The sequence below is a fragment of the Vicia villosa genome, unplaced genomic scaffold, assembly GCF_029867415.1.
Source record: "Vicia villosa cultivar HV-30 ecotype Madison, WI unplaced genomic scaffold, Vvil1.0 ctg.004915F_1_1, whole genome shotgun sequence".
NCBI lineage: Eukaryota > Viridiplantae > Streptophyta > Magnoliopsida > Fabales > Fabaceae > Vicia > Vicia villosa.
The window spans coordinates 89,857-116,308 of record NW_026706540.1 but is presented as its reverse complement, the minus strand read 5'-3'; the positions used below and the strand labels follow the sequence as shown (position 1 = coordinate 116,308).

The 26,452-nt window shown below is 31.7% G+C and overlaps 2 protein-coding genes across 2 annotated transcripts; both read right to left on the bottom strand.

Annotated features, from left to right (window-relative positions):
* Positions 1-2,663: 2,663 nt before the first annotated feature.
* Positions 2,664-4,066, bottom strand: LOC131642385 (large ribosomal subunit protein eL24). The gene is made up of 5 exons (XM_058912641.1): positions 3,926-4,066; positions 3,677-3,752; positions 3,483-3,584; positions 3,089-3,237; positions 2,664-2,972 (listed from the first exon to the last, which is right to left on the bottom strand). The coding sequence occupies exons 1-5, from the start codon at positions 3,934-3,936 to the stop codon at positions 2,819-2,821; spliced, it is 492 nt and encodes a 163-aa protein (XP_058768624.1). The 5' UTR covers positions 3,937-4,066; the 3' UTR covers positions 2,664-2,818.
* A 5,057-nt stretch (positions 4,067-9,123) lies between these two features.
* On the bottom strand, positions 9,124-10,867 carry LOC131642386 (large ribosomal subunit protein eL24). Its single transcript, XM_058912642.1, has 5 exons — positions 10,788-10,867; positions 10,248-10,323; positions 10,017-10,118; positions 9,609-9,757; positions 9,124-9,448 (listed from the first exon to the last, which is right to left on the bottom strand). Exons 1-5 carry the CDS (start codon positions 10,796-10,798, stop codon positions 9,295-9,297), a joined length of 492 nt encoding a protein of 163 aa, XP_058768625.1. The 5' UTR covers positions 10,799-10,867; the 3' UTR covers positions 9,124-9,294.
* Positions 10,868-26,452: the final 15,585 nt, after the last annotated feature.

Genomic DNA, 26,452 nt, shown 5'->3' with positions numbered 1-26,452 from the left:
CTTTGTTCTTCCTCGCAAGCTCTTATGTTCCAAATTTTTGGCTACACTCATGCGCGATCTTCACTTGTTGGTACTTGGTATGCACAAACAACCAATATATTCTTTTTTGAGATAAAGCCAATGTTTTCCTCTTGCGTTCTCCTCTTTTAGGGTTTCTTGGCCAATGATTTTTTGAAATCTCTCTAGCTCGAATTCCTATTACTGGTGTATTCAATAAGAGTATTGATTTTTCTTACTTCCATTTTATGTGTTAGCAATGCTCCTTAGAATGGTTGTTCCACCTACCATGTGTCTCAATGCAAGAGGGCATATATTTTTTTAGTGGGTAGATTTGGAGACGTTGGGTACAATGTCTTCTTTTATCTCTAAAGGGTGGATTAGATTAAGACATTACCGAGGTGGGCCCTATTTTGACTGAAGAGTGCTTATCCTTGAAAAGGATAAAAGTGTGCGTAACAAGTACAGTGGGTGTGTTATCCCTCTTCATGAATGTTTGTTCTCTTTGATAGGTCTTTGTCACCCCTTCAACACGTTCGAGGCTAGCATATTCAATCATTTGTTGAGCATCCATTCACAATTGCACCCGATGAGTTGGGCCTACATTAAAGTATTCCAATAATTATGTGAATACAAGGGGAGTGTGTCGAGCATGACGCTTTTTTACCATCTCTTTAAGATTCAATGTTGTATGGATGCTTCAACGAAGGATCGGGATAAATATCTCTTCATCACTACGCCAAGATGTTTGCGGTACCCTCATGGACTTTGGTAAGGGTGTATACAGCTTCATCATGCTCTAAACATTTTAAGAGGGGGTATAAGACCTCTTATGTTGAACTTATCCTATATAATTGAGTATGAGCATGTTGCCCATTTAATAAGATCAGTTTCAACAAGGTCTATTGATAGAGTCTTATGCTCTAAGTACGTCATCATTTGGATGATCCATGATGGTTCTAATGTTCCTTTTGTCATATCGGGCACACTGATCGTTGAGGGGAAACTAGGTATAACAAATTTTTCTTGAATGAAAGAATGGTTGATATATGTCATTTTTATGCTCACTGGTTTCGACAGTACATCAGCCTTCGTGTTCTTCTCTATTGGCACATCTTAAACCTCATATCCCTTGAACGAGTCAAGTTTTTATTTGAATATGGCTACATACTCTTGTAACAATACCATTATGCGTTGTTAGACTTCATCTACCCTCATTTATGATGCTAAAGTGAGTCGGACGATGATGGTTGCATATTCTGCCTAGTTGTTTGAAATGGAGAAGTCAAAGCAGATAAACTTCTACTACTAAACTCGTGTCGCTCTCGTGAATGGGGTCGACTTCACTCCCTTTTCTATTTGATGACTTATCGGTGAAGAAAATCCACTTCGTGCATCGTTTAGTTGTGGTCAAATTTAGTTATACAAGATATGATTACAATAGAACTAGAACGTAGAATTAGTTGAGAAAAGTTAGATTTAGACAATAAAAGTCCCTAAAGTGAACAAATGGCAGCCAATAAGTCAAGGGCTGGGTTGTATTTTTCGCAACCATTATTTTTCTTATATTATAGATGATTATAACTAGGGATGGCAATTGTACCCATCCCCAGTGGGTATCTTAAAAAATTAGTCACTGCGGATATGATAAAAACCCGCAAAAGTGAGTACGGACACAGACAATTACCCATGAAAATAAGTGGATATGGGCGCAGATACAGTTACCTTAGTACCCATATCCGCGCAATATATATATATATATATATATATATATATATATATATATATATATATATATATATATATATATATATATATAAATACTCTCGCTTTAAAAATACTCTCGCTTTATATATATATATATACTCTCGCTTTATATATATATATGTATATATATATATATATATATATATATATATATATATATATATATATATATATATATAAAAATATATAATAATACATACTAATAATAATCACAACAAAACACTTAAATATTAAATATTGATCTGATATTATATTTGTCTAATATATTATTTTAAAGTTGTGCAAAAATTCAAAAATAAAACGCTAATGGATCATTTTAAACAAAAAAAAAATTAAACTTATTATCGGTAAAGAGTGAGTAATATTCTCCATAAAAAAATGAATTGGAAGGAGCAATTCCAAAAATTACTAATCAGCCTCTAGTTTGCAACATACTTTGCAAGTGATATAGAATGACACAAATAACTTACGTACGCAGTAATGTACATTCAAGAAGAAAAAAAACCTCAGTATGTAGCACCGATCAATAACTTACGGAGTATGAGGTTAAGTGGAAAAAAAATCCTAATGATTAGCAGAGATACATAGTAAAACATGTCACTTTTGATTCTCTTCTTCATTTTTCTCTACTTCCCTCTCCATCCTCTCTATCTCTCTCTTAATTTCATTCTCTCTCTTAATCAAATTTTGTTTTTTATTGATGAGTGAGATTAAGAGAGAGAGATAGAGAGGATGGAGAGGGAAAGAGAGAAAAATGGAGAGGATCCAAGTCTGTAAACATGTTCATAGAAGATGCAATTCAACTATCTTCAGAGATAATTAATATTTGGGCATTTAATTTTCCGAGTCAAACTACCAATTAAAACAAGAACATGGAAGATCAATGGGGCAAAACAATATAGAACCATTAGGAAAATGCATATAAATTAAGTAACCGGATACTGTCTGAAGTTCCAAAAACATGTGTGATAATTAGGTATCAAAGGCTAAACAAGCAAATAAAATATTGGTACAGAAGTAAATGTATTTAATTTGCACCCAAAACTAGAACTAATCAGCGTTTACCGCCACCGCCGCCCAATTTGGGACCCTTGGGCAAACCACCTTTCTGAACATTGCCTTTGCCTGATTTTTGTGCTTTAGATGCAACTTCTGCTTTCTTGGCTTTCTTCTCATCCTTTGTTTTCTTAATCCTCTCTTTAATTTCACTGCAGGATGTACTCAGATAATTAGACATGTCATTCATTATTGAAAGCAAAAAACAAGGGCAAATTAAATAAAAACGAGATTGCAAAACACGGCAAAAGTCAAAGAAGAAACACACCGCAGAGCAGCTTCCCTGGCCGCATCTCGAACTTCAGGCTTCTCAGCTCTTTTCTTCTGAATGACTTCCAGTGTAGCACCAACAATGGACCTAGAGTATGGCTTCTTGGTAGCACGGCGTCTCTTCTTCACAGCTTCTTGGGCAATGTCCTGCATAACATATTTGTAAAATTAAAGAAGATCTAACTCAATACAAGTACTGGACAAGCTGATCTAACACTCGGTAATTACTTGGTTCATAGTAAAATCAGGTCAAACCCAACACGAGAAACTACAAATCTTCACATTGTAAATATATTGGTTGATTGAAATTTTAAGTTCAGAAGCTTAAGTTATTATACTGTTTTTGTTCAATTAATATTACAAACATAACAATAAAAAGATAAAACAATGACCTTCTTGTGTTGCTTTCTGTACATGGCAGTCCATGTGAGCTTTGAAGGCTTCAAACGGTTGTGGAAATACCTCTTACATTTCGAGTTCACAAATAGAAAAACCTACAAAATCAACAAAAAGCTCATATATCAGTTAACCTAATATTTAGATAAAGAAATGGATCAAATTAAAGCTTGGGACATTTTTAGAATACCTGTGAATCACTACGAATAAATCTGATGCCTCTTCCTGGGTAGATCTTTGCACCACTGAATCGGCAGAGTTCAGTCCTGAAATGGCAATATCAATTACTAATTATCAAGTAACCAACAAATTAAATCTAAAACGCTAACCTACATATAGCTAATAATGAATACCTAAAAACTAGTTATTGGATGCAGAATTGAGAATCGTTGATTAAAAAAAACTAGAGATGATCGAAGAGAGCGGCATGAATACATACTTGAGAACCATTGCTTCGTTGGTGGTTGTGGCGTTCGGCGGCGTTCGCTGATGTAAACCCTAATACCCGAAATTCACCTCTGATTATCTATATGATTTGTTGAAAATGAAAACCCGAAATCAAGTACTGCTCGGGTGTGTTATTTAATTGGGCCACGGTTAATAATAACTCATCTATAGGGGGTGTTTTAAATCATATTTTCTCTCACCCCCTCGTAATAGTCTACAAAATGTTACTACTAATTTATAGTTTACTAAAATGAAAAGTTTTCTTTTATAAAATGAATTTAATTGATGTAGTCAATGAATCATAATAGTTAAATTTTAGTTAAATTTTGACTTTAATTTTGATCATTTATAAAATAATATTTATGAATGGTTATGATGTTTTCATTGTGTAAAGAAATTTACATTGTGCAAACCAAGTGCTTGGGCTCGAGTGGCAAACGAGTCTCTGCAAAATAGCGATATTCGGGAAATACCGAGTTCGATTCCTAGCAGAAACAACGCTTGGCCAGTGCACGTGTCTCCGTAGCACGAGCCGGATTAGTCGATCTACTATGTAGGTCGGAACCGGTGCGAAAGCAAAAAAAAATATATATATATTTACATTGTGCATAATAATTAATTTCTCGTAAAATTTACAAACTATTTTTTTTTTAAAATCTCAAACTTTCTCCTTCTTCGTTTATTTAAATAAACTCTTTTTTTTTTTATTAATTTTCGCTAAGTCCTTTTGACTCTTCCTAAATTTACTAATTTAATTAAAATTTTATTTTTCTTCCAAGGATAATTTTTCATTTTCTACGCTAATTTAAATAAATAAATAAATATTGATAATTTATATTAAAAATCAAACCATCCTTAATAATACTAGTTAAATAATTCAAAGCATTCCAAAACTCAAATAAAATATAAACATCAAAATCGAGGTGTTACACCCCTCACATATAAAGAGAGTATAGTCTACTCCTCATGAAAGTATACTCTTCACCCTTTGTTATTAAAAGTAGGAAAGACATAAAGAGGTGATAGTTAGCAAATATGTCATCTATCTGCCTACGGGTCAACACGAGAGGAGAGGAGACAAAAAGGGGTTGATATATCATCTGATAGTAGCAGTCGTAGCGGGTGTCCTCGACAATTATGCAGTCCATATACACTCTGTAAGGCTCTTTCATCTGGTTCTCTCTCATGGGAACGAAGGCACGAGCATATGACTAGGTCTCAGTGTAGCCATCCACCTCTCTCAAACCAATGATCATCGAGAAGTGTTGTGATATCCAACCCTGAAATGAAAATAAAAAACACTAGATCAAACATTATCACAAATATAGAATTAAAAGTAGTGAAAAAAGTATAAGGATATAAGATTGTTACCAATAATAGAGAACAACTGCATGCGGTAATCCTGGTCTTCCATAGGCATCCTTCTCTCAGTCTCGAATAGTTGAATGTTAGCGTTGTCGCCCCCCATTTGTACTCATGGATCAGTGCGGGATCCAAAAAGTACATGAGGTAAGCGACATTTGTATACGTTGAGCTCGTGTCCATAAACAGCTGAGTGTCGATCAAAAATAGGAAGTAACAACTAAGCACATGATGTCTGTGTATCTCCACCTTAATTGGGTCACCAACAGCCTATCATGCCGCAGATAGTTCCTCATCATATCTCCACATCAAGAAATAAAACCTTATGTGTGTGTCGCGGGTCATATCCACTTCCTCTAGCGCATCGAGTGGATCAGCCCTAAGCTCCTCAACTATAAGCTCTCTCGATTCCTCCTTTGTCATCCTACCATGACGCAGGAGGGTACCCCTAATAGGTATATGCAATAAGCATGAGATGTCGTCCAAGGTAATAGTAAATTCGTCGTGAGGGAGATGGAAGGATGATGTCTCTTGGTGTCATATCTCTGCAATTGCCATAAGCATCCCGTTATAGATAGTGGTGAATTCAATCTGACATAGGTCCTTCATAGCAGATGCTGTGAGGACATCATGGAACCACAACTCCTCAGACTACTCTAGAGATAATATCTTTCGCCTGTGGTTATAGAACTTTTAGGCTGCCCTATCCTGAAAATTTTCAATGAAAACACTCTTAATAACAAGCAATGTTTTAAATAATAAATTTTCAATGAGGACAAAAAATCATAAGTCTAAGAAATGTTACCTCTCTATCCCAGACATGTTTGGCGGTATGATTAGCGTACCCTGACTAAAGGGATAAATGGAGAGACCCCTTTAGTAACTCTCAGACGCATTAGCATCCTCATGCAATGAGTCAACACCATCAGGAGGTGGAAAAGGAGAACCAACATCGATTGGAGGTGGCACAGGAGAAGCAGTATCCTGACGGCGTATGCAGGTGGAGGGCGCCTGTGAAGTACTCTCACCATCATCCCGACGCCTCCGGAATGAAGAAATATAAATGGAAGGCGTGTGTCCACAATGTTGCGGAGTAGTCTGCGGCGTGGCCTCAATTGTCGCCTCTGCTGGAACAAAGGTGTCAGCTACCTGTGAGACTATCTGGCTCCGTGCACATCGCATAAAGGCACATTGTGCAACCCTCCTAAATATGAATAAGTATGTCTCATTAGCCATAATGTCTGCAAGGTATTACAAATAAAGTCGAATTAGATACAATTAAGTTAAAAAAACAAAAGGAAAAACAAATAGCCAATTTTAACTCCGTAGATGCAAATGTGGAAAACTTTCGTAGATACAGCTACGGAAGTACCCAACATTTTAAAAATTGGGTTTGTTCCGGAGTTGCATCTACGGAACTACCCTAATGTTTAATTGTTTTGTAGATGTACCTACGAAACGTTCTACAACTTCAAAAATGCAACAATGGCGTTTATAATTGTACACTTCCTTACGAAAATCATTTTTGAGAGCCTGATCATCCGTTTTACATAACAACCAATACCTACATTGTCTCTAAACTATGTTTCTAAAACTATCTAATGATTTCTACACCTAAAAGTGTATTATATAACTCTATTACGGGAAATATTCGAAATACCTCATAAACTCAAAAACTTACCAATTAAATTGAGCTTTGAACAAGTTGGAGTGTGTTGATCAACGGTGTTGATGTTCACTACCGAACTCGAGATAAAAAATAAGTTTGGTATAAGATTGATTTTTGAGATTGAGAGAGTTTGAAAATTGAAAAGTTTTGAGAATGAGGAAGGAGAAGAGTCGGGCGCAAGTTTAACATCAAATTATTCTAAACTAAAAATATTCCGTAAATACACACATGGAACAAATCAACGTTGAAAAAACAACTCAAAAATAAAATACTATAGAAATTTGTGAGGAAATGGCGATTTTGAGAGGATAAAAAGGAGTTGTAAAAGACAATCTAAGATAATTGCCTCTCTTTTTTCCTCTTTTAGAGCAAAAGTTTAATGTAATTTCTATTGATTTCTTTTGAGTTCCAATTTTTCAATATTTCCTTTTTCTAATTATTTTTTATGCCCTTTGTTTATTCGATCAGCTAACTTTTTTCTCTCTTTTTTTTCTTGATTGGGTTTATAGGTTGCTCGTATTTTTCAATTTTAATACTCGTCTTTTCTAATTTCATGCGGCCACTATGTTTTCATGTAGGAGAATGTGGATTTTCATAGTTTTTTTTGTTAAGTTACGCTCGAACCAACGCCTACCTCTACCATCTGACATTCCCATGTGCTTGAGACACGAGAAAGGTAAAATGTGATAAAATGGAACTTGAAATTAAAGTTATCTATTTAATTTGCTTTGTTTGTTTTGAAATCTGTTTACTTAATAGATTTTTACGAGATTGAAGAAAGAAAAATAAGGAACATTAGATGTAAAATTGGTTCTTTATTATTTATTTTAATACATTGTTCTTTTTTTTAAAGCCCTTGCTTATAAGACTGATTTGTGTTAACATTCATACAATGTTCTGCAATTTTCATGACTGGTTTTGGTTGAAACAGATAAATAGCAAAACTAAATAAATAAACAATGGTATTTAAAAAATGACAAATAAATAATTGTCAAACACATCTAATAATATACTTTTTTATAGTTTTCAATATTTTTGGTAAGTAACATTGAATTTTTGTAGCTGTTTTTGATATTTTTGAACAAGTTTGTAGTTTTTATTTAAATTGATTTGGATAAACACCCATAAAAACTATACAACCATAGTATAAAAGAGACAAAATCAAAAGAGGAGACAGCATCGATGGTGAACATGGATAGAAGAAATGAAAAATGGAGTGAACTTGGAGAAGGTGGCAACTTAAGAGTGTGAGTGTCTTTGGATGAACATTTGAAAATAGTTTTTTGAAAAAATTTAAAATTATCATTAAAATTTATTGTTAATTTATTATTTGGATACAAAATATAAAAAATTATTAGAATAATATAAATTCATGAAATATTTTATTTAATTTAAATTTAAAAAATTTCAAATAACACCAAAAATAAAAAATTTGAAATTGCTTCTTCACCCTATAATGCAAATGTTAAATTGTAAAATAGTTGTCATATTTTATGAAAATTTTAAATTCACCTCAAAATTTTCAAAAATTGCAAATAAATCCGTAAAAATATCTTAATTTCACAAATTGTCTATTCAAATTTTTAAAAATTGCAAATTAATCTCTATTTTTCATATATTTAATTTGACTCAAAAGTTTTAAAATTTACAAAAATAACCTTACAAATTTAACAATTAATCTATTTGCTGTTACCAAGCACTTGATAAATGATGATGCCCACAACAAGAACATCAAAATTCTAGAACCTAGATTAAAGGCTAATCCCAATTAATTTTCTTTTTGCAAGGATTTTGATGACCAATTGACTGTGACCAATTGCCTAAGCATGAAGATTAGAGTCGAACCCTGATTTGCAAATGGCTACATAATGATTGCATAAGAATATCATTCACACACAAAAAAAAAAAAAAAAACAAAGACCGGTGCAGCTTCAATAGGGCAATTGAAATTTGTCCAATCCTAAATGCAACCCAATTCAAAACACAAGCTACGGATGTAAACAACCCACCCTCCAGATCAAATTAATATAAACACAAACAACAGATTTTGGTGGGGGGAAATAGATTCAACTAGCACAGAAACATGTGATGCTTAACTTATATCAGAGTTCAGTGCAATTTGACAAAACAAAAGAAATAGACAAGACCAATCAATGCAATTTGACAAACAAAATATAGAATTGCTAGTAAATTGCATTCGGTAATAAGGTGCTGTCTGAAGCTCCAAACACGGTTTATAATAAGGTTAGCTAATCAAGCAAATAAAATATCAATTTAGAGGTTTAAAAACAAGTGTATTGAAATTACAGCCAAAATTGCAACTCAACTATCTAACGTTTACCGCCACCACCACCCAATTTAGGACCCTTGGGCAAACCACCTTTCTGAACATTGCCTTTGCCTGATTTTTGTGCCTTAGATGCTACTTCTGCTTTCTTGGCTTTCTTCTCATCCTTTGTTTTCTTAATCCTCTCTTTGATTTCACTGCAGGATGGACTCGGATAATTAGATATGTCATTCACATTTAAAAGAGAAAAACAAGGGCAAAGAGAAACAGAAATGAGACAGCAAATCAGGGATGAGATAAACAAGAATTCCCCTAAGAATTCTTAAACAGTAAGCAGAAATCAAACAAGAAACACACCGCAAAGCAGCTTCCCTAGCTGCATCTCGAACTTCAGGCTTCTCAGCTCTTTTCTTCTGAATGACTTCCAGTGTAGCACCAACAATGGACCGAGAGTATGGCTTCTTGGTAGCACGACGTCTCTTCTTCACAGCTTCTTGAGCTATGTCCTGCCCAAAACATTTATGAAATTAAGTTACAAGCATAGAATAAGTTGTGTAATTTCTGGACAATCTGATCTAACAGCTCGTGATAAACTTGGTAAATAGTAAAACCAGGCCAAATTCAACACAATTAACAAAATCTTCACATTGTAACTAGATTCATAGATGGGACTATAGATTTCAACTTGTTGGGTAACTTAATTTTTTACATTGTTTTTGTTCAACACATTTTACAAACACGTGATTTTAAGTGTTAAACAACTACCTTCTTGTGTTGCTTTCTGTACATGGCAGTCCATGTGAGCTTCGAAGGCTTCAAACGATTGTGGAAATACCTCTTACATTTTGAGTTCACAAATAGAAAAACCTGCAAAATCAACAAAAAGCATATAAATCAGTAAAACTAAGACTAAAAAAATCTTAGCAAACACAACACAGATATTATAATAAAGAAATGAGTTAATCCAAAACTCAATACTAGTAAAAATTATATCACCTGTGAATCACTACGAATAAATCTGATGCCTCTTCCTGGGTAGATCTTTGCACCACTGAATCGGCAGAGTTCAGTCCTGAAATGGCCATATCAGAGGCAATAAATAAAAAACAACACTAAATAATCCATAATGCAGTAACACCAACACCGGATGTTTGATGAATTTCTAATAACATTTTTCAATATAATAGCATTATCAACGATTTTAAAGCCACTTCAGCTATTTAAAAAACGCAATTGCAAAACAACGCAGTTGAATTTGAGGAAAAACTTGTGCATTTGAATTGATTAATACAATATTTTTTTTATAATCAAATCTAAGATCATGAATAATTAATACCACTTAAAATGTTGAATTCACGAACTTTGTTTAACATTTCTGATCAAATTCACAAATTTGGATCAACACAAATCTTGAGACACAGATCGTAACACAGTAATTCTTAATCTCAAATCATAAACTAAATCATACAGCAACAAAATAAGCCAAAACAAATCGACGCAATGACTGAAGAAAATTGAGATGAAATGAAAGCTTACTTGAGAACCATTGTTGCTTCTCCCTGGTGGCTGCTTCTACGCTGGTGGTTTCTCTAAACCCTAATATCCAAAATCGCTAAGATCTGCTTCTGGTTATCTATATAGTCGAAATATTACGTAAATGTCCTTCTCTTTGTTGTAAAAGCACGAAAATGACACTGTTCGGTGGGTTTTCATGTTGGGCCTAACTGAAATAGCCCATGCTCTTCACAAGTGATAACAAATTTCATATAATTAAGTATATATTATATATTTAAAATTCTACAAAGATTTTTATACAATAATTTGTCATGTTTTACAAAAACACAATGGACGTGAATTCAGATCGAATGACTCAAGATCCATTCGGGCGACCCAAAATTGCACTCGGTTGTTTCCTCTAATGCACTTTTCATAACACTTTTGGGCTGATCATATCATGGGTTGCTTCCTTTTTGGGCCGAACAAAAGTTATCCTAGTCCATACATAATGATGTTTAAGTGGAGAATAATATGTTGTTATGTTGAGATGTATAAGTATTTTATGATTCTTGTAGATGATGAAATGTTTGTGGTTTCAACCTATACTGAAAATACTTCTAATTATAGGGTATTTTACATGGAGATTATTATGTCACCATAAAAGTAGTATCTGACAAGTCTAAGTGAAGTGAGAAAGTAATTATAACCAAGTCATATATTTTGTCTCAGGTTGATGAGGGGTTTATGAAGACGGGGAAAACTTAATGAAATAAGGTCACTTGACTTGTGTTAGTCCACTCACATTGTGACATAGTACTATCGACCTCCTAACCAAGTACTTCAGATTATAATGGAAGCAAAGAAAGAGAAGTAACTAATATGGTGCAATATCAAATAAAGAGAAATATCATGTTAGATGTGATACAATATCATTAAAGAGAAGTGACCATGTGATGCAGTATCACTTGAAATAAGCATACTCATAATTGAATAATGGGATGTAATACAATATCGCTTGAAATAAGTATTACACAACAACAATATAAGTTGGGAGAAACACATTTGTATTTGTGTTATAGGTCTAATGAAATATCACTAAGAAGAGTACTACATAGTAAAATATTATAGAGAAAAGTAGGGATGGCAATTGGATCAGTTTCCATTGAGTACCCGCAAAAGTTACTAATAATGGGTAGGATAAAGTCCGCAAAATAGGAACGGGCACGAGCAATTACCCACAAAAATAAACGGGTATGAGTGCAGGTACGGGTACCTTAGTACTAACCCCACCTCATATCCACACTATATATATATATATATATATATATATTATATTTTATTAGAGTGAAGACTCATTTTGATCCCTCCCAAAAACTAGAGAACCCAAATTAATCCTCCACAAAAAAAGGACTCGATTTAATCTCTTACAAAATTTAACCGGGTCTTTTAGAAGGAATCAAACTCATGACCTTTAAAACATATTTTATGCCTTAACTAGTAGACCAATATACATTTGTGACAAATAATTCTTCTAATCTATAATAATATTAAATAATTTTGAATTTAAATATAAAATATAAAATTTATATCCATATGGTGACAAACCCAAGTCCCTTCAAATTAAATGGTAATCACTATATGAAAAGTAATCTAAAAGGGGGTGAATGAAATATATTAATCAATATTAGTGGATTTTTCTCAATTATGAATTTAGCAATGTTGTTCTTATTTTTCTGAAACTGTTATGAATGTTAAAGCGTTGAAAATAAATGTAGAAAAATAAAGAACATCAAGATATATCTTGGTTCCTCTTTTCAAACAAGGGTACTTCAGTCCCCTCACACACTGTGAGAGATTTCACTGTCTCGGGTACGTTACAATCGATCCACCTCACTCTCTTAACTATCTAACACAATCACAAAGGCATATCATCTTTTGATTTTACAACACACAAGAAAAACACACCACTTTCACCTGAGTACAGTGATCACTTACACTTAGTGAATAAAACAAAATTTGAATAATAGATTTGTACAATGCTACTGCACCTGTATCAAACTTTATACAGAGAATGACCTTCTCTTCCAATGATCAATTCAAATGAATATAAGTTAGATTGCTCATGAATTTTTCTCAACTATGATGTGAAAGTTATGTAGAAAAAGTTTTCCTGTTATAAATTTAAATAGTTTGTCCCTCTGTTTTAAATTTAAACAATTTTCTAAAACTAACGATGTTTTTGTTGTTAAAATGACAAGTTACTTGTTAAACATGACAAATCATTGTATATAAATGTGTTATTGAACTTTGTAGGTCAAAATGTAAGTTAAAAGGTCATGTGTTTAATATTACAACAAATCATGAAAACTATCTATCACTAATGTACATTGCTCTAGTGGTAAAGACATATAATGTGGCTTAAAGGTCTTGGGTTTAATTCTTTTTGAGAACCAATTTTGGCTTTTTTTTAATATTTTTAAATTTGAATTAAACAATTTAGTATTTAAAAAATAAAAAATAAAATCCAAGCACCCAGTTGAATTTTATAAGGGATTAAATCGGTTCTTTTTTTTGTGTGGAGTTAGTTTGGGACCAAAATGGATCTTCACTCTTTTTAGGCAAAATTATACCCAGGGTCTTTTAAGTTATTTTATTGTAACAAGTTGGTCCTTGATGTTTTTTTCGCTACAAGTTGGTCCTTTATGTTAACTAACGTCTGCACAGTTAACCTTTTTCATAAACTTCGTTCCAAAAAAACCGAAGTGACACTAATGGTGTTGATGTATCACTTAACATACGTTAGAGACCAACATTGAATCCTATAATAAAATTTTTCAGAATTTTTTAGAGCATAAAAATATTTTTAAACTAATTAAAATGCACACAAAAGAAATAAATTAAATAAAAATAATAAAACAGAAAATAAAATTCTCAGAAAATTACACAAAGTGTAAAATGAGAAGAAATATTTTTAGGAATTTTTTCATAATTTTTGGACCAACAATGAGTTTAATATGAATTTTAAAAGTTAAAAACGAAATAAAATAAAATTAATAAAACAGAAAATAGGTCAACGATGCATACATTAGTTAACATAAAGGACTAACTTATAGCAAAAAAAAAATATAAATGACCAACTTGTTACAATAAAATAACTTAAAGGACCCTGGGTATAATTTTGCCCTCTTTTTATTATTATAGACACATGTATACTTATCAATTTTATTAAATACATCACTATTAAACATTTAAACTTGTATCCATTTTAATATATGTGTTTATTTTTTCTTAACTCAACAATAACATCCTTCTGTCAAAAAAAAAAAAACTCAACAATAACATCCTCGATTTTTTTTAAATGTTATTAAAACCATAAAAAGACATGATATTTTTTGAAAGCAAAGCAGAAAAATTATATTAGAAAAAAAAAAGAGTATATGATACAAGCAAGCACACAAGAGGTCCACTAAAAGCACAAACAACAACAAACAAAAAATAAACAAGAGAAAAATAACCAACACCTAAACCTTAAAAAACAAAAACACAAGACAACCCCCAGTTGATAGAAAAGCCACCCAAACACAAAAGGAATGTCACCTCTAAAAAGAGCAGGCTGAAGAGAGACAAACACGACCACTTGAAACACAAAGAGGGCAGTTGGCTACCCAATCTACCCCTAAGATGGCAAACACCATAAGGTATGAGTACCCAATCTATAATTTTTTTATTAGAAATGTTGGTAATCGAGTGGTTCCATCCCCCTCCTGATCGCCCCTGCGGGGATCGAACCATGGTCCTTTGGGGGTGGAAATAGGCCAGGCCGATAACAGGGGCCTACAGGCTAGCCTACACAGGCTCATGGCAGATCATGCATTATTTTTAAAAAGAAAAGGCCTAGGTTTTTGATAAGTCTATTTAGTTAAAAAGTATAGGCCTAAGCCTATCAAGCTGGCCTATTTAAATATATATGAATATTTTTTGTATTATTGTTATATTATGTTTTGTACTTTGAATTAAAATACATGAATAAAACTTGATTATTTTGAAGAACTTGTGAAAATAAGATTAAAACACATAGTGAACATTATTTTCATAAGTTCTCTTAAACAAATAGTCTCATAGAACTTATGTTAATAGGTAAGTTAAAATAAGTAGATGCAAACAAATTTTTAGTCTCTTGATTTTTTTAGTTAGTTAGTTTATTTAAACATTATTTTAATTGCTTATTTACATATGTCTAAAACAAATAGGCTTTTATGTAGGCTAACTGGCTAATCAGGCCTTCGAAAAGACCAGGCTCGGGCTTAAAAATAAGCCTACGACAGACTACAGGCCAGACTTAGGCTTCAGTTTTTTTCACAGGTCAGACTCAATTTTGGCAAAGCCTAACTCGACCCAACCTATTTTCACCCCTTCCTACCAAGTTCAACGCCGATCACCACTGAACCAACTAACGATTGACACCAACTAAGTATTGGTGCTAAGTTAGTTTGATATGAATTATGTTGATATATAATGTTGATAATTAATATTAAATGTGGTTTTATATGAAACTAGATTAGAAATTACTAAATCCCTTTTCACTAATACCTAAAAAAGAGATAAAAGATCTTTGTGCGACACCTCTCGTTTTAGAGAATGAACCTTATGGGTTTTCCATTAAAAAATAGGGTTAAATATGTTTTTAGTCCTTATAAATATGACAACTTTCAATTTTAGTCCCTACAAAATTTTTCTTCAAACAATGATCCTCACAATATTTTCCGTCTCTATTTTTGGTCCCTCCCGTTAGATTCCACTAACGGAGGCTTATGTGGCACGCCACGTCAGTTAAAGTCAAAACTAAAGAAAAGGATACAGATTGCAGGGGTTTTAAACCCCCTTTAAATAACTTAAAAATGATAATTTTTCACAACCAATTTTACAAGGAAAATATTCAAAACTACATAATCTCTACTTTTGAGGATGATTGTACATGCCTTCAACCTCACAAACACCTAATACTAAAACTTTGTTGATTAGTCTTACAATAACTTAGGTTTGCAACATCTTAGACATCCTCACATGACTTCATTACCTTAAATATTCACTCAACCTGCACCTCTAAAACTGTCATGCCATGGAAGTCTTTCGATGGTTTACAACATCTTTGTTATTGCTACCATTCTTTTTTTCTTCATTCTTCTCCATAAAGATTACCATCTTAATTCCTTCTTTGTTTTTCCTTTCTTTCTTCCCACCATAAATGACATTAACAACACAACACAAGTAATAGTTAAACCTCATCATCATCAGTTACTTGCTAACTCTGCATATAAAACAAACAGTAGCATTAATGTATTACAAGTAATCATGAAGAAAAATTTTTACTCAAATTTTTGTTTATTCAGCTTTTTTCTCTGACTAAAGTTTCTATTCCTTCATTTTTGTTACATGCAGGAAAATATGACTAGCTTGAATAGAAAATTAGAATATTCTTATTTGCATATAATATTAACAAAGTTTCTGGTTTGGCTTGGATCACTTGGTAGTGTATGTCAGCAAGCAAAATTGATAGAAATCGTCATTATGTGTAATATATGATAAAAAGTTACTCACTCTTAAATTAAGTATAATATGTTTACCATACAATAACTTGATTTACATTTACAAATTGTAGTTTCATCATCAATTAAAAAAACTGTCAACAATTATTCATAGAGAAAAACACATGAAATCCACACGACACTCTGTCAACAACAAGAAAAAAGTCTCAGTCACAAAAAAAATCCAACTTCTCCAAAGCATCACTATCGTTACTAACCTCCAATAAAGAAAAACATTATCGAATTGTTGCACTGCACACACATGTAATTACAGTGTAACTGATGCACAGGTCACCTTTGGGACCGTTGTTTATTCTTACTTATTAATCTTAGTTAAGTAATTAGCCTAGTACAAATGAGACCTGCTAGGATGTTTGATAAAGATAAGATAATAGTTACTGAAAGTTTTTCCAATCAACTGTTTGATTAATTGCTTGTGAAAAATTATTGTTTTTTTAAGTTATTTAAAGGGGGTTTAAAATCCCTGCAATCTGTCTCTTTTTTCTTTAGTATTGACTTCAATTGACGTGACGTGACACGTGGCATGCCACGTAAGCCTCCGTTAGTGGAATCTAACGGGAGGGAGAAAAAATAGAGACGGAAAATATTGCGAGGACCATTGTTTGAAGAAAATTTTTATAGGGACTAAAATTGAAGATTGTCATATCTATAGGGACAAAAAACATATTTAACCCAAAAAAATAAAATATTTTTTAGTGGAGAATAGCTTTGATCCGTATACAAAATTGAGGATTAAATCGAATTATGCAAAATCTGAAGAATAAAGGACTAGTCCCTAGTATTATTTTTTTTCCAACATATTAATTTAAAGAAAAATACTACCTCCAATTTTTTTCTTTTGCTACATATTAATTGACTCTGAAATAATACAACTATATTCTGAAAAGTTTATACCATGGAGAAATTCTATATGATGCTACAAAATCATTTTAGGTGTCAAAGTTGTTAATCGATCCGCTAGGATTTTGTTAATAATTTTAAACCAAAATTTTTGCTATAGAATTTTATATGCACCTGAATTTTTTTGGAATCAACACAATCATATTAAAATTAAGAATCTAAAAAATCAAACATTGTCCGAAAATAGACAAACAAGTTGAAACACATCTAAATCATCAATATCTAAAAAGGAATGATAAAAATAACCACCATAAGTCCATAAACATTTGGATCAGGAAGACAGATAAACTCATAAGACCAATTCTTCACAGAGATGAATTTTCAAAAGTATGCCGACGACAAACCGATAATGTAATGATAAATTAGATTGAGCGAGTTATGTCCCAAAAGCGTGTATGTATGTAAACGTGTAAGACCAATCCTTAAGAGAAATGAGTTCTAAAAAGTAGATCGGAAGAAAAATCCATAAGACTTAACCTTAAGGGACTTAGCTTTCCAAAAGCAGATAGGCAGGTATAAGATCAATCCTTGAGGGATTTATTTCCCAAAAGTAAGTCGTCAGGTAAACCTGGAAGACTTAACCTTAAGGGTAGCATTTTAATAAGTCTCCATGATACGTGACTTGAGTAATTAATAATACATTTGTATATGCATTTGTATTATGTGTGTCATGAGGTAAATTGGATAAGGTGAGGAGTCTTAGAATAATAATTTAGGTTGATTCCCGTGATCAAGAGGACTCTTAAGATATGAGACCTCCACATAGATAAGTTGTATCTAGCCCTAAGTTTAATAATTCAGGTGAATCTTCGACAACTAAAGGTAAAGGAAATATGGTGTGATGACACTTCTGGAGGATTTTTACCTTATCTTAGTCTGTTTTGGTTTCCATTGTATTGTGATGACTCTGTGTTACTATTGTACTATTTTGGCTTACTTTGTATTTGTATGTGAGATCTGTGCAATTATTGTAACGGTGAAATTGGTGAGACTAAAGTCATGGAAAGACTTATCTCATTTTAAACAGAGTCACCACCGCGCTTTATTGTTTCCAAAAAGGAATGGGAGAAAGAACGAATAAAATTCACAAAAGTTTTTAAAATCAAAAGTAATAAACTTAGAAGAGATTTGGGTAAGGGGGTTTGTTATACAAGGGGAAGGTTTTAAACACCCCTCATATCCATGGTACTCCATGGGAACCTCTTTGAAAATGTTATTATTTTTGTGTACATCTTTTGAAAAAAAACATATGTGAATTTGTTGAAAAAGAGTGTGGGGATGGGAAAATAAGTTTTTAAAAGTGAGCTCGATAAGACATCCCATCTTAGGCCTACATACCCCTTTAACAATAGGGAAGTCAGAGCTTTTGTAGCTCCTCTTAAAAGGAAAATAAAAGGGCCAAAGCGGCCAAAATCTTTTTGGGTGTTGAGTTTTAACAAAACAAGGTCAATGGACTAAGAGTAGTTTCACCGGGAATAATTCTTCTCTTAATGCCAAGGTTTAAAAAAGGGGGTTGGTTGAGTTTTAACAAAACAAGGTCAATGGACTAAGAGTAGTTTCACTGGGAATAATTCTTCTCTTAATGCCAAGGTTTAAAAAAAGGGGGGTTGGTTGAGTTTTAACAAAACAAGGTCAATGGACTACAAGTAGTTTCACCGGGAATAATTATCCTCTTAGTACCAAGGTTTTAAAGAAGGAATTGGTGAACAAAGTATATACAATGATAATACGAGGATAAAATTAATAAGTGCAAGTACATGAACAAAAGACAATAGTCAAGGTAAACAAATCACATTTAACATGGATAAGCAAAGGTCAAGAAGTTTTTGAATTAAGGTTTGAAATTAGGGTTTTTGAAATCACACATAAACCTAATTGATTTTTTTAATGACTAAATACCAAATTCTAAAAGAGAATTGGTCTAAGGGTACATGGTATAGTCAAGGGAATACTAACCTAACCCTAAACAAATATTCACAAAAAGATACAAAGTTAATTTGAAGAATATAATCAAAAGAAAATGATTTTTGGTTGATTTTTAATACATAAAAGGACATGTTTATGATTAATTTTTAAATGATAAAATATTAAATATTTTTGAGTTTTTTTTATACATGATATGAAAATACACAAGTTAAATAAACTACACAAAAAAGACCAAAGCCAAAAAGATTGTTTTTTTCTATTTTTTTATGATTTTTCAAAGTTAAGTAAAAAAACAAAGGAAATATGTGCTAAAAAAATAAGGTTTTGTTGCTGATGGGGTGGGTTTCAACCCACGCCCTTCACATTGAAGCTCAGAATCTTAGCCACTGGGCCAGATGCTTGCTTTAACCATGAGGCCCAAACGGTTCAATATGTCTGAAAATAAGTTCTGAATGGAAAAAGAGAAAAATAAAACACCAAAATGCAAAAGGGGTGGATCGAACCCACGTCCTTTGAAAGGAGAGGGTGCTGTAACGATGTAGTCATTATAGAAATGAAAACTAATAAATACTATATTTAAACAAAGACCCAGAAATTCAAATGATGAACTTCATCTTCTTTGTTGCTACTGTTACCGTAACATTTTTTTTCAAAAATGGCCAAATTACAAAATCATCAAATCTTAACCAAATTGAAAGATATAAAAACCAAACTTACTTATTTTTTTCGAGAGGAATTCAAATTCATAACTACTTTTAATTTATTTTCACTATAACTCATGAATTTTTGGAAAATGCTCAAGAACCCTAAAATCGAGTTTTCAAATTAAATTCTCAAGACAAACAATTAGGCCCTAAAACCTTAGGGCTATTATTCCCGACATTTTCTGAGTAGATTGGTAACAAGTTTTGCAGGGAATGATGCTTCTAACCAAGAGTTCAAAGTTTGAGTTTTTACCTCTAAAAATGGAGGTCGTGAGCTTGCTTGGAGCTGTTACAGAAGCGTGGTAATGATCAGGAAAGCTTCCTTGATGTCTAGGGATGGTGTTTGAATGCTTAGAATGCTTTGATCACCTCTGCAACTTCAAACCTGATAGCACCTACAAAGTGAAATATTTTGAAAAGCAACAATGGAATACAAGTGTTACAGATGTTAATGAATGGCCTGGACAACTTCTATATGATATATGGAAGGTGTTTGGATGATTTGTTTGAACAATATGCTTAAGGAATGAAGTTTGGAAGGATAAGGCCTTTATCGAGCTTTAATGGAGGTGAAAATGGTGTTTTTGAGTTTGGAGTGTTTAGGAAGTGTATGGAAGTGGTAGATAGCTCATAAATGATGTTTAGAAGTTGTTGGAATGCTTGGTTTGCACCCAGAACTTTTGTAACTAAAAAAGGCTAGCAAATTGCAAATGACACAAAAAATGAATTTTTGGAAATGAGGGTGACTTTGAGAATTTTTGTGTGTTTGGTTTCATAAGAAAATGCCTATATTTATAGGCATAATTTGTAGTTTGTGGAGGGAAAAATACGATCAAAAGAAGTTCACATGTGATACTTGTACCATTTTGCTTCTTCATGAAGAAACATGAAAGTTATGGTTCCCATGGTGAAGTACAAGTCCAAGCATGCTTGTAATGACTTTTCTCTGCATCATAAGAGCTTGCTTGTGGTGTTTGGATTGCTTTTGGTGCAGAAGAGACATGGGAGAGGCTCAATGATACTTCCATAAAGTAATCCAAACACCACAAGTGGTGACTTCCATAAGCATACAAGTAATCCATTCTTGTAAAGCCACTTAGTGGAAGTCACCACTTTATGCTTGAAATGGAATGAAACTTTGGACAATGCTTAAAACACATGGATCATAGCTCAAAAGAAAGTGAAATTATCTGAGTTTGGTGCCTTGAACAAGTTAAAGGGGCTGCAAGAAAGAAATCTTTGCATTTGGAGTAGAGTTGGTTCATAACTTCTTCATGTTCATGGAGTTTTTCAAGTGTTAAGGAGCCTTCTTCACAAAATCATATCTCATAACTCAAGTGATGAAAAATCATGCTAATTTTCTCTTTGGAAATCCCTTGCTACATACTTCAAATCACTTGTTAAAAGTTTTCTCAAACTCTTTTGGGATCATTGAGAAAAATGGCCATAAAGTTAAGGAAAAACAAGGTGAAAACACTTGGATATTTTGTAAGTCTTTTGAACATAAACCTTCTTAATCCAAAATCTCTTAAAATAATCACTTTTAGCCAAAAGTTCCAATGTGATAAGTTGTTTGGTTTGTCAAGATCTACAACGTTCATGTTGGGATATTTTTTAGTGTGTAAGCAAAATTTGGAGATCCATGGATTAGGTTAAAATACACTTAAAAACCCTAATTTGACTTTTTGTTGACTTTTTGATTCTTGATGAATTTTTTGAATTTTCTTTGATCAAATGTCTTAAATATCCATATGATGATGATTTTGATCCTTAAAAGTCCATGGTTGACTATTTTTCTCAAAAGTCAAAGGTTGACTTGCACAATTGACTTTTTCCAAATGAACTACAGTTTTGTGATTTTCAAATGAATCAAGTTCTTCTCTTCAAATGAATGATATGGATGGACTATAATGTTGATTTGGATGCCCTTGAATCATATTTTGAGTCTTGGAACCATCTCCTGATTAAAAGTCAACCCTCTAGTGAAATTAGCTGATCTTGAAACCATCTTGAGAGTTGCTGATCTTGAATTGGACTATCCTTGGACCTTGATTTTGATGAGAGAGTCATTTGAAAATTTGATAATGTTTGAACTTCCTTGTGGGCCTCAAAACCCTAATTTGCTCAGTCTCCTCTTGACCAGTCTCTTGTCTTAGAACACAAGCAACAAACAATATTTTTTTTGGTATTTTGGTTAGCAAATGATGTATGCATGATGTTGATGATAATGATGATGATCCTACTTATTTGAAATGGGGCGGGATCTCAGTGGTCAAAAATTGGGGTACAACAATCATGTAACATTATTTTTATTGTATTTTGTTTCTGTACCATAAACTAACAACTTAATTATGTTATTCTAGACACACATATTTTGGGTCATTACAGTTACAAGATCATATATTAAGAAATAGTGAGATATATGGTATATTGGTATAGACTGTGATTTTTGACATCGTTTTAGATGGCCTTAGTGGTAAGATTTTTGACTTTAAATGTTTTAGCGAGTGCTCTTTTTAGTAAAAGTGTTCAAGACGTAGAAGTAAAGTTTGACATAACCACAAGGCACAAATACATTTTTGGTTGTTTATAATTAGTAGATGCTAGTAATTTTGTCATATATATTCTTATTGATGTGATAGGCTAACATTTGTCACTCATATATAGGGGTGAGAATAGACTGGGCCGAGTTAGGCTTTATCAACCTAAGCATTTCCTCAAGCTCTGCATAAGTTTATTTTTAGGCTCGAGTCGAGCCTTTTTAAAGTTATGATTAGTCTGTTAGCCTACTTAAAAAAATATTTTACTTTAGCATATGTAAATAAGCAATTTAATTGATGTTTATATAGAGTAAAAAAATAATCACAAAAGACAAAATTAAAATGCAGTCAAGCACAAATCCAAAATTAAATAATCATTTTGAGGATTGCTTTCCTTACCACAAAAATAACAAAAATACAAATTTTGATTATTGATTTTCTTATTATTAATTGTTACAGAGAGGATTGTATCTTCAAAATGATCATAAAAAGACAGTTAAAATACCAATCGTTAGTTGGTCCAGTGGTGATTGGCGCTGGACTTGGTAGGGAGAACCACGGTTCAATTCCCCGCAACTGCGATCGGGACTTGATGCCAGAACTCGTCCCCTAACTGGATTAAACCGGTGGTATAAAGCCAAAAATAAAAAAGACAGTTAAAATTTATTTAAAGGAATTTCAACAAAAAATTTCATAAAAAATTTTCAAACTAAAAAAATATATTTTAATTAAATTATAAAAGGAAGATTTAGATAAAAATCAAAGATATAATTGGAATTTAGATAATGCTGCATATTAAAATAGTAACTTTTAATGTTTTTTATATAATTGGAATTTATCGATTGTAATAAACGGCCATTATTACCGCTATCAAAGAGTTTTTCTCTTCTTTTGAAGTTTAAAAGCTCATATTTATTCCATGTTTTTAACTTCTTTTTAATTTCCTTTTCTTCTTTAGGTTGTAGGTCTATGGAGAAGATGAAAAAAGTTAAACAATATCGATAATTTTTTAATATCTTTTTCAATTCTTTTGTTTTTTATTAATTTCTCTCTTATGTTTCACAATTTATTGTATATATTTTTTAAGTTTCGTAATTTTTTTAATGTTGCTAAACATTTAGATTGAGATGTTTCACAGTTTGTTGTATATACATTTGAAATGAGTTACTTAATTATAAAATAAATAATGATCGTATAAACTCAATTGTATTAAATAACTATACAAAAAAAGAACATGTGAGATGGAGAAATAAAATTTGACATTAAAAAAATAAGAATTTTGTCTTTCAAATAAAGATAATTGTTAATTAAAAATAAAATAGGTATCAACTATATATCAAAACACAAAATTTAGTCTCAACAGAAAACATTATTATTTTATGGTTATTAAAAAATTGTTCATAGTTATTAAAAAAATTCATAATTATAAATTAACAAATTATTTTATAAAATTAAATATTATTGTGTTGATAATGACTCGTTAGTTGTTTGAACAATTTCATAAAATAATTTGTTAATTTTATAAATATGAATTATTTTTTAATTACTATGAATAATTTCTTAATAACCATAAAATAATTACGTTTTCTGCTGAGACTAAATTTTGTGTTTGAAAATTTAAAATTTTTTTTGTGTTCCTTTTTATTTTAATAATAAGGTGAAAAAAATAAAGTGAAAAAAAATTAAAAATGAAAGTGAGAAAATGTGGGGGAAAAAATGAAAGAGATTTAAATTTTGAATTAAAAGTTGAAGTTAAAAAATAAATGATTGGAATGAGGTCTTGTGTCAATTTGTGGTGAATTATATTGCAAAAAGTTAAGATATTAATTATTTATTTTTTTAAACTTTTGTAGATAATTGATTGCCAGCGTGACGAATAATAGTGCGAATAAGTTAGGTTAGCTATCCACTAGGAGTGTTCAAATCCAAACCAATCCAAATAAAAACTGCAAACTGATCTAAAAGATCCGCACCACACGGTCTAGTTACATCATACTCAAGTAAATATTTTTTTAAAGATAGAGAAGATTAAAAATTTTCAGAATATTAATTAGCTAAAAAATCAAGTTACTAACAATAACAATTTTTTTAAGCCTATAAGAATGATATAGTCAATTTAACATACCTATGTCTTATTTTTTTTAATCAGTTCAGATTTATATATCTTATAAAACCTAGTTGGCTCCAACTTAATTATTCTATATTTTAGTATTGATCTCTTCATTTGCAGTGAATACGACTTTACTCCAGAAAATTCCAACCATATATTTATAATACAGCGTGAATGCGCACAAAAAAGTTCCAACTTCATCACAGCATGATACTTTACAAAATATGATTGGTTAAGTTTATTCTTAAAAAGCCAAAATTATTCGTGATTATATTAAAACTAGAATTTTTTTTAGTCAAATTCAACTTAATTAACTGCATATTCAAATTAAGCCAGCGAATAAAAAAACATTAGCTGAGCCAGTCCTTTTCTTTATTTCTTAGTTTAATGTATGATTTGTAACACAAACTCTAAAGAACTTGACTTAGAACAAATATAAATGTGAATAAATTATGCATTTATAATACAACACAAGTCATTTTATTTATGAAAACGGCTCTTCATCAAAGGTCACTCAACATATATTAGACATAAATTTAGATAGATTTGGGAAATATGGTGTAGGTGTTATATGGTTGACAATTCGCGGTGTATGTGGAAGCATAGAAATGTATTGTTTTTAATAGTGCAGAATACGGTATCGACAAACTTTTTTTTATGATTCTTTGGTTCTCTTGGTGGTTGCTCGCAATAGACTCGAAGGATAGAATTATATGTAATTTTTACAAGTGGTTTAAAAATCCGGTGCTTTGTCTTTGATTACATTGATTTTTCAAGTTCTTTGTAATGATTCTATCTTGTAAAGGTTGAAATATTCCTAATACTCCTTTCTCCTAATTCAAGAGTTGCTTATTAAAAAAAACAACATAAATCTAAATAGATTTGTTATCATCTTAAAATTAGAAGATCTAATTGTAAAGTTAGAGATGTGATTTTTTATAAAAAATTTACTCTATTTTTGAATGTTCACAAAAATAGTAGACCCGATGTACATTATTATTTGCAATTTTGTTGCCAATAAAAAAACAAATGATACATGAGAAGACTGTTAGCGACTAGCTAACATTCAACCACAAATTATTGAAAGGAAAGACAAACATAATAGTGCCAATGATTCAAGTACATAATAAATTATTTAGAATTTGGCAACAAGTATCCTAATAACGTAATTACATCATCATCAAAAGTTAATTATACAGATAAAAAAAAACTTGGTATCATTATAAATCTTTACATCATTGAGTTAAAAGCACAAAATAGTCAAATGAACAAAGTATTATTACAAAGTCATTACTTTGGAGAAAATCCCAATGACAAAATAAAATGATGAATAACAGAAAAATGGGGGAGAATAAGAGAATTAGAGAGAACTATGGTGAAAATATGGTTGCTATTTTGTTAATGACCTAACAAGGGTATTTATACTGTAATATACAATTTAGTTAATCAACTAAAAGAGGAAACAAACTTTGCAACCTTGTAACCGGTTATTGACTTCAAAATACAAAAAATTGGAGGGCGGTAACTGATACACTAAATCTGCAATCGATTACAAGATGCTTTAATTGATTCTAAATGTTGCTGAAGGAGTGGCAACTAGTTACACTTCTACTTTAACCGGTTACACTAACTTGAATTATATTATTTTCACAACACACCACCTTAACTCAAGTCCTCTAAGTCTTCCATACTCATTTGATTATTCAACCTTTTGAACACCTCAATAGTTACTCCTTTGGTTAGCAAATCAGTCACTTCATCTTTGCTTTTACAATACCTTAACTTCAATTTTCTTTCACTTATAAGCTCTCTGAAGTAGTGAAATATCATCTCCATATGCTTGCTTCTTCCATGTGCAATGTGATTCTTTGCAAGGTTTATAGCAAAAACATCGTCTATCACAATGTCACAACTTCAT